General features: G+C 66.2%; 1 protein-coding gene across 1 annotated transcript; it reads left to right on the top strand.

The window, feature by feature from the left end:
* Positions 1-51: 51 nt before the first annotated feature.
* Positions 52-6,275, top strand: LOC128072016 (lamin-A-like; the record flags this gene model as incomplete). Its single annotated transcript, XM_052665394.1, is given in 11 exon segments — positions 52-99; positions 101-193; positions 195-254; positions 256-302; positions 1,999-2,230; positions 2,798-2,845; positions 2,847-2,906; positions 3,000-3,119; positions 4,583-4,681; positions 5,205-5,435; positions 5,997-6,275. Coding segments are annotated over 11 exon segments (1,071 nt in total), but the record flags the coding sequence as incomplete, so codon positions are not given.
* Between the last annotated feature and the right edge of the window lie 2,425 nt (positions 6,276-8,700).

Genomic DNA, 8,700 nt, shown 5'->3' with positions numbered 1-8,700 from the left:
GAGAGAGATCTCCACCCCCCCACGCCCCCCAACTTATTCCCCCCCCCCCAACCCCCCGTGACTCTGCTGCGCCCCCAGCTGGCGGCCAAGGAGGCGCGGGCTGCGGGAGGTGGAGGAGGCGCTGGGCCGGGAGCGGAGGGGCGGCCGGCGGCTGCTGGCGGAGAAGGAGCGCGAGATGGCGGAGATGCGGGCGGCGGATGCAGCAGCAGCTGGACGAGTACCAGGAGCTGCTGGACATCAAGCTGGCGCTCGACAATGGAGATCAACGCCTACCGCAAGCTGCTGGAGGGCGAGGAGGAGAGGTTGCGGGGGGGGCCGGGGGCTGCGGGTGCCCCCCCCCTTCTGCCTGCCCTCCTTTGCGCCCCTCTTTGCGCCCTTGTGCCCCCCTCGAATTTCCGTCCCCCTTCCCGCTTCCTGGTCCCTCCTCGCCCCCCCTCCCCTTTGTGCCCTTCGTTCTCTCACCCCCCTTTCCACTCCCCCCCAATTTCTGCTCCCTCTCTCCCTTCCTTGTCCCCCACCCCCCCTTGCATCCCCACAATTTCAGTTCCCCCTCCCCCCTCTTTGTCCCCCCTCCCCCTTCTCTCCCCCTTTGCCCCCCATGATCTCTGTCCCCCCCCTTTCTGCCTCCCCTCATTCTTTGCACCCCTCTTTCCCCCTTGTCCCCCCCACTCCTTCTCTGTGCCCCCACTTTGTGCCTCCCCTCCCCCTTCCTTGTCCCCCTCTCCCCCCACCCCCCCTTGCACCCCCCCAAATTCTGTTCCCCCTCCCCCCTCTTTGTTCACCACTCCCCCCCTCACCCCCCTTTGTGCCCCCACTCCCTCCCTTGGTCCCCCCCACTTCGTGTCCCCCTCCTCCCTCACCCCCTTTGCACCCCCCCAATTTCTGCTCCCCCTCCCCCTTCTTTGTCCCCCACCCCCCCTTGTCCCCCCTCGAATTTCCGTCCCCCTTCCTGCTTCCTTGTCCCCCACCCCCTCCTCATCCTTCCCCCCCACTTTGTGCCCTTCTTGCACCCCCCCAAGTTCTGTTCCCCCTCCCCTTCTTTGTCCCCTCTCTCCCCCTTCCTTGTCCCCCACTCCCCCTCCACCTCCCCTTGTACCCCCCCCAATTTCTGTCCCCCCCTCCCCCCTCACTCCCCCTTTGCCCCCCATGATCTCTGTCCCCCCCCTTTCTGCCTCCCCTCCTCCTTCTTTTCACCCCTCTTTCCCCCCTTGTCCCCCCCCACTCCTTCTCTGTGCCCCCACTTTGTGCCTCCCCCCACCCCCCCTTGTACCCCCCCAAATTCTGCTCCCCCTCCCCCTCTTTGTTCTCCACTCCCCCCTCTCCCCCCTTTGTGCCCCCCCACTCCCTCTCTTGGCCCCCCCACTTTGTGCCCCCCACCCCCCCCTCACCCCCGTTTGTACCCCCCACACTTGTGCCCTTCTCTCCCTCATGTCCCCTTGCACCCCCCAATTTCTGTTCCCCTCCCTCTTCTTTGTGCTCCCCCCCTTTCTGTCCCCCCATCCTCTCTGTCCCCTCCCCCAGTCTGTGCCTCCCCTCCCCCTTCTTTGTCCCCCTTGTACCCCCCCATTCTCTCCTTCTGCCCCACAGCCCCACAGTGCCCCACAGTGCCCCATAGTGCCCAGTAGTGCCCCATAGTGCTCCATAGTGCCAGTAGTGCCCACAGTGCCCCACAGTGCCCCACAGTGCCCCACAGTGCCCAGTAGTGCCCCATAGTGCTCCATAGTGCCAGTAGTGCCCACAGTGCCCCACAGTGCCCAGTAGTGCCCCATAGTGCTCCATAGTGCCAGTAGTGCCCACAGTGCCCCACAGTGCCCAGTAGTGCCCCATAGTGCCCCACAGTGCCCAGTAGCGCCACACAGTGGCCCATAGTGCCAGTAGTGCTCCATAGTGCCCCATAGTGCCCCATAGTGCCCCGCAGTCCCCCATAGTGCCAGTAGTGCCCCACAGTGCCCCACTCCTCTGGTCGTGCCCCCCTGAGCCCTGTTCCGTCCCCCCCAGGCTCCGGCTCTCTCCCAGCCCCTCGTCTCAGCGCAGCGCCGGCCGCGGCTCCGGTTTGCACCATTCCACGCCGGGCTCCGCCAAGAAGCGCAAACTGGAGGACGGCGAGAGCCGCGACGGCAGGGAGGGCCGCACCAGCTTCTCCCATCACGCCAGGACCAGCGGCAGGGTGGGAGTGGAGGAGGTGGACCTGGAAGGGAGATTCGTCCGGCTGAGGAACAAATCCAACGAGGTGGGGGGGGGGCTGGGGGGAGATGGGGGGGATGGAGGAGGGGACGGAGGGGTCCCTGACCCCAGGGCTGTGGAGGGGATGGGGCGCATGGAGGGTTGGGGGGCTGAGGAAGATGGGGGGGATGGAGGTGGACCTGAAGGGAGATTCGTCCAGCTGAGGAACAAATGCAATGAGGTGGGGGGGGGGGATGGGGGGGAGGATGGGGGGGATGACCCCAGGGCTGACCCCTGACCCCAGGGCTGTAGGGTGAGGATGTTGGGTGAGGGGATGAGGGGCAGTGGGGGGGGGGGTGTGGGGTGAAGGGGGAGGGGAGGGTTGTATTTAGGGGGGGAATCCCAGCCCCACAGCGGCACACAGCCTCACTGCTTTGAGGGGAGGGCATTGAACGCCTCGTTTTGGGGGGGGTGGAGGGGGTGTCCAGGGGGGTGGTGATATTTGGGGGGGTCTCCCCCACAGATGTGGGGCGATGGCTTTGAATCCCTCCTTCCAGTGGTGATGATATTTGAGGGGGGGTCCCAGCCCCCCCAGCCGCGTGCTGATGACTCTTTTTTTCTTCCCCCCCCCCAGGACCAGGCTCTGGGGAACTGGCAGGTGAAGCGGCAGAACGGGGACGACCCCCCCCCTCACGTACCGCTTCCCCCCCAAGTTCACACTGAAGGCAGGGCAGGCCGTCACGGTGAGCGCTGAGGGGGGGCACCGCATCCCCCCCCAAAAAAAAAACCAAACCAAATCTCCAAAGGCGTCACTTTGTGCCACCTCCCCCCTTCAGATCTGGGCCTCGGGGGCCGGCGCCACTCACAGCCCCCCCAGCGACGTGGTGTGGAAGGCGCAGAGCAGCTGGGGCTCCGGGGACAGCCTGCGCACCGCCCTCATCAACTCCAACGGGGAGGTGGGCAACGGGGGGGGGGGAGCGCAGCCCCACTCAGAGCCACCCCAACCGCAGTCTGAGCCCAGCCACAACCCGAACCCCAACCCCAACCCCAAAGGGATCCCAACCCGACCCCAATCCTGACCCCAACTCTGACCCCAACGTGACCCTAATCTGACTCTGACCCCCCAGCCCTGACCCCGATGTGATCCCATATCTGACCCTGACCCCAGCTGTGACCCCAGCCACAACCCGACCCTGACCCCCAGCTCCAGTGGGACCCGAGTGTGACCCTAACCTGACTCTGGCCCCGCAACTGTAACCCTGAGCCTCAACTCCAAATCTGACCCCAACCACAACTCCAACCCTGACCCCAACCCTGACCCCAGTCTGACCCCAGCCCCAACTCTGACCCAACCCCGACCCCAACCGTAACCCCAACTCTGGCACTGATCCCAACCCTGACCCCAACTGTGACCCCAACCCCGACCCCCAGTGGGACCCTGACCCCCAACCCCGACTCCAGTGTGATCCCAACCTGACCCTGACCCCAATCTGAGCCCAGCCCCAACTCTGACCCAACCCTGACCCCAACCCTGACCCCAGTGTGACCCTAACCTGATTCTGAGCCCCCAGCCCTGACCCCAATGTGATCCCAACCTGACTCTGATCCCCAACCCCAACCACAACCCAACCCTGACCCCCAGCCCTGATGGGACCCGGACCCCCCAACCCTGACCCCAGTGTGATCCGACCCTGACCCCAACCCCGACTCTGACCAACCCTGACCCCAATCCTGACCCCAGTGTGACCCTAACCTGACTCTGACCCCACAACTGTAACCCCGACCCCAACCCCAACATTGATCCCAACCCCAATACCAGCCCCAGTTCCAACCCAGACCTTGACCCCAACTCTGACCCCAACCACAACCCGACCCTGATCTCCAGCCCCAGTGGGACCCTGACCCCAACCCTGACCCCAGTGTGATCTCAAACCGACCCTGACCCCAACCCCAACTCTGACCCAACCCTGACCCCAATCCCGTCCCCCTCTCCCCTGTGACGTGGTTGCTGACCCTAACTCTAACTCTGACCTTCACCCTGATCCCAAACTGACCCCGACCCCAACTATGACCCTGACCCCAACTCTGACCCCAGCTCCAACCCTGACCTCAAGCCCAACCCTCACCCTGACCGCAGTCCCAACCCTGTCTCTGACCCTCACCCTGACCCCAACCCTAACCCCAATCCTGACCTCAATCCCATTACCTTCCCCCCCGTGATGCTGTGGCTCACCCTAACCCTGACCCTGACCCTGACCCCAACTCCAACCCTGACCCCAACCCCAACCTTAACCCCAACCCTGACCCGAACCTCGACCCCAATCCTGACCCCGACCCCAGCCATGACCCCAATCCCGACCCCAATCCCGACCCCAGCCCCAACCCAGCGCTGACCCCAGCCCCCCGCGGTGCCGTGCAGGAGGTGGCCATGCGGAAGTTGGTGCGCACCGTCATCATCAACGACGACGACGACGACGAGGAGGACGATGAAGTCAGCGTCCATCACCGCCACCACCATGTGAGTGCAGGGGGGCGCTGGGGGGCACTGCTGGGCACTATGGGGCACTATGGGGCACTGCTGGGCACTATGGGGCACTATGGGGCACTGCTGGGCATTACGGGGCACTATGGGACACTGCTGGGCACTATGGGGCACTGTGGGGCACTGCTGGGCACTGTGGGGCACTACGAGGTGCTATGGGGCACTATTGGGTGCTATGGGACTTTATTGGGTGTTATGAGATGCTATGGGGCACTGTTGGGTGCTGTGGGGCACTAATGGGTGCTATGGGGCGCTATGGGGCACCACGTGCCACACTCCCCAGCCGGGTGGGACACTTTTGGGCAGCACTGGATGCCCCCCTCCTTGGGGGGGGCACTTTTTTGTGGGTGTGTGGGGGAGGAGGGGGTCTGTGCCCCCCCCCTTCCTTGGGTGCCACCGTAGCCGCTCTGAGCCCCTCTATCCCCAATGTCCCCCCCATCCCCAACGTCCCCCCATATCCCCAACGTCCCCCCCTTTATCCCCGATTTCCGCCCCCCAGCCCGGCTGCAGCGGCTCCGCAGACCCGGCCGAATACAACCTGCGCTCCCGCACGGTGCTGTGCGGGACCTGCGGGCAGCCGGCCGACAAAAGCGGCGCCGCCGTCGCCTCCTCGTCCTCGTCCACCTCCACCGTCACCGTCAGCCGCGGTTACCGCAGCTCCGGAGGCGGCATCGGGGAGGGGCTGCTGGGCCGCTCCTACGTGCTGGGCGGCGCCGGGCCCCGGCGTCACGTGAGTGGGGGGGTGGGGGGGGGGGGGGGGGGGCGTGGTGTGGGGGGGGGCCGTGGGGGGGGGGAGCGGGGATTGGGGGGGCGGCGTCACGTGACCCGGTGCTCCTGTGCCCCGCCCCTGCCATCGCTTTGTCCCCCGCTGTCCCCCTCCCGTTCCTTCATCTCTTCTGATGGCTTCTGCATCTCTCCCGTCCCCATTCCTTCCCCGTCTCCTTTCTGTCCCTCGTCCCCTCTCCCATTCCTTCTGTCCCTCCTGTCCCTTTTACCCCTTCTTTTCTCCCTCCTGTCCCCATTCCTGTCCCTCTCCCATCCCTCTCCTGTCCCTCGTGTCCCCTCCTGTCCCATCTCCTGTCCTTCTGTCCCTTCTTTTGCCCCTCCTGTCCCTTCTGTCCCCATTCCTGTCCCTCCTGCCCCATCTCCTGTCCCTTCTGTCCCTCGTCCCCCGCTCCCATCCCTGCTGTCCCCTCTCCTGTCCCCGTTACCCCTTCTCCCTCCTGTCCCCATTCCTGTCCTCCTGTCCCTTTTGTCCCCCCCTCACTCCCGTCTCCCCGTCTCCCCGCAGGCTCCGGCTCCGCAGGGCTGCATCCTCATGTAGCGCAGCCCCCGGCCGCTCCGCGCCCCGCTCCTCATTTCGGGCTCATTTCGTCCCAAAGAAGCGCGAACCAAAGACGCCTTTTTTTGTTCTCTTTTCTATTCGAGTTTTGTATGGAGCTCCGCCCCCAGCGCCGGGCGCCGCTTCCCCTCTTTTTGTAAAGGGAAACGGAGGCTCTATTTCTATTCCCCCCCCAAAAAAAAAGAGAGAAGTCTGTATACAGAGAATGGAATAAAAGCTTTTCTGCCGTACGGCGCCTCGCTCTGACGCTGCGTGAACGGGGGGGGGGAGGGGGGGGGAGGGGGGGGGGGGCTCAGAACGGAGCCCCTGTGGTGCTGCTGGGGGCTCTGTGCTCCCCCACCCCCTTGGGGGCGCTGTAGGGTGGCTTCACGTCCCCCCCCACCCTGGGAGGCATTCGGGAGGGGGCTCCGGGTCCCCCCCCCTCCTTCTGGGCCACTTTTTAGGGCCCCCCTTCTGTAGAGGCATGAATGGGCTCCTGTTCCCCCCCCCTCCTTCCTTGGGGGCGCTTTAGGGTGGATTCATGTCCCCCCCCCCCACCTTGGGCACCTTTTTGGGGGGGTTCCGGGTCCCCCCCCCCTCCTTCTGGGCCATTTATAGGGGGCTCTGGGCTCCCCCCCCTCTTTGGAGGCATTTTTTGGGGGCTTCAGATCCCCCCCTCCTTGGGGGCCATTTTTGGGGGGCTCTGGGTCCCCCCCATCTTTGGGGGCATTTTGAAGCTCCGGTTCCCCCCCCCCTCCTTCCTTGGGGGCATTTTGAGGGGGCTTCAAATCCCCCCTCACACCTTGTTGGGGCTCCGGGTCCCCCCCCCCCCTTTTCTGGGCCATTTTGGGGGGGCTCCAGATTCCCCCCCTTTTTGGAGGGCATTTTTGGGGGGCTCTTTTTGGGTTGTGGGGTCGTACCATGGGGGGGGGGGGGGGCTAAAATCGGACCGATGGACCCCCCCGGGGCAATGGGAGCCCCCCCCTCACAGCTATGGGACACCCCGGGGCACTGGGATCCCATAAGGGGCAACGGGACCCCCCCGGAGTCAATGGGACCCCCCCCACCGTGAGACCCCCCTCCCCCCCCCCCACCGTGAAACCCCCCCCCCCCCCCCCCCGGGCACTGGGACCCTCCTGGGCCACGCCGGGGGGGCTAAAATCAGACCCACGTCACCCCCCCGTGGTACCGGGACCCCCAAAAGGCAGCGGGACCCCCGGGGCTGCGGCAGGGGGCTGAAATCAGCCCGAGGGACCCCCTGGGGTGTTGGGACCCCCCCCGAAGGACACAGGACCCCCCCCCCGCCCCCCACCACGTCCGTGCCAGGCGCCGCCGCTCAGCGCGATCCCAAAGCCGCTTTGCCGGCGCCGAGCGCTGCGGCTGCGGGCGCTGCCAGGTGGGTGCCCCCCCCCAACCCCCCCATCGTACAGACCCCCCCCTCTGCCCCCACCCCATACAAATCTCCCCACCCCCCCCATAGAGACCCCCGCCCCCCCATACAGACCCCCCCCACGCCCCCAAAGAGACCCCCCTTCTCCCCCCCCATACAGACCCCCCCATCATCTAGACCACCCCTCTGCCCCCCCATCCAGACCTCTCCCATCCCCCCCCATGCAGCCCCCCCCACCCCCATACAGACCCCCCCATTATACAGAAAACCCCCCACTCCACTCCATCCAGACCCGCCCCCATCATACAGACCCCCCCTCTGCCCCCCCATCCAGACCCCCCAGTCCCCCCCCCATCATATAGGTACCCCCTCACCCCACCCCCCCATCGTACAGACCCCTCCCTCTGCCCCCACCCCATACAAATCTCCCCACCCCCCCATAGAGACCCCCGCCCCCCCCACAGACCCCCCATTATACAGAACCCCCCCACCCCATACAGACCCCCCTCCCTGCCCCCCCCATACAGACCCCGCCCATCATGCAGACCCCCCCGCGCCCCCCAGCAGTGATGTGGGTCTGTCCAGCTTTGGGTTGGGGGGGGCGGTCCTGCACCCACTGGAATTGGGGTGGGGGGGCACTTCGGTTACGATGGGGGGCATTGTGTGGGGCTGGGGGGGGAGGGGGGTTACTGTGGGGGGGGGCACTCGGGGGGGGCACTTTGGGGGCAGTGTGGCGATGGGGCAGAGCCCCGATCCGAGGGGGGGCGGCAGTGCCCCCCATCCCCGCGTGCCGAGGGGGATTAAGGCTGCAGGGCCCCATTGAGCCGGGGGGAGAAGGGGGGGCACAAAGCCGCTTATGGGGCTGCCGGGATGTGGGGCGGTGGGGGGGGGAGGGGGAATGTGGGGTGCAGTGTGGATGTGTGGGGCAGAGTAGTTATGGGGTGAAGAGGAGATACAGGAGAAAGTGAAGGGGGCACTTCCCACCCCCCCAGCCCCACATATCCCAGCCCCATAACCCCACGGCTCCACATCAGCCCCAGAGGGTGACACTCAGCCCCATAGGATGGCGTTCAGCCCCATAGGGTGACGCTCAGCCCCACAGCCCATCCCATACAGCACCCCATAGAGACCCTCTTCCCCCCTTCCCCTCACCCGCTCCCCTCCCCCCACCTCGCGCCCCCCCCCCCCCAAGTGTCTCTGCCGGTTTCTCTCCTGGCCGCACTTCCAGGTTCTGGGGCCGCTCTATGGGGCGCGAGGGGGCGACTTGTGGGGTCAGGGGGAACC

Source organism: Tympanuchus pallidicinctus, unplaced genomic scaffold (assembly GCF_026119805.1).
Source record: "Tympanuchus pallidicinctus isolate F22 unplaced genomic scaffold, pur_lepc_1.0 scaffold65, whole genome shotgun sequence".
In the NCBI taxonomy this organism is placed as follows: domain Eukaryota; kingdom Metazoa; phylum Chordata; class Aves; order Galliformes; family Phasianidae; genus Tympanuchus; species Tympanuchus pallidicinctus.
Note: the sequence above shows the minus strand (reverse complement) of the source record. Positions and strands in the feature narration are given on the sequence as shown.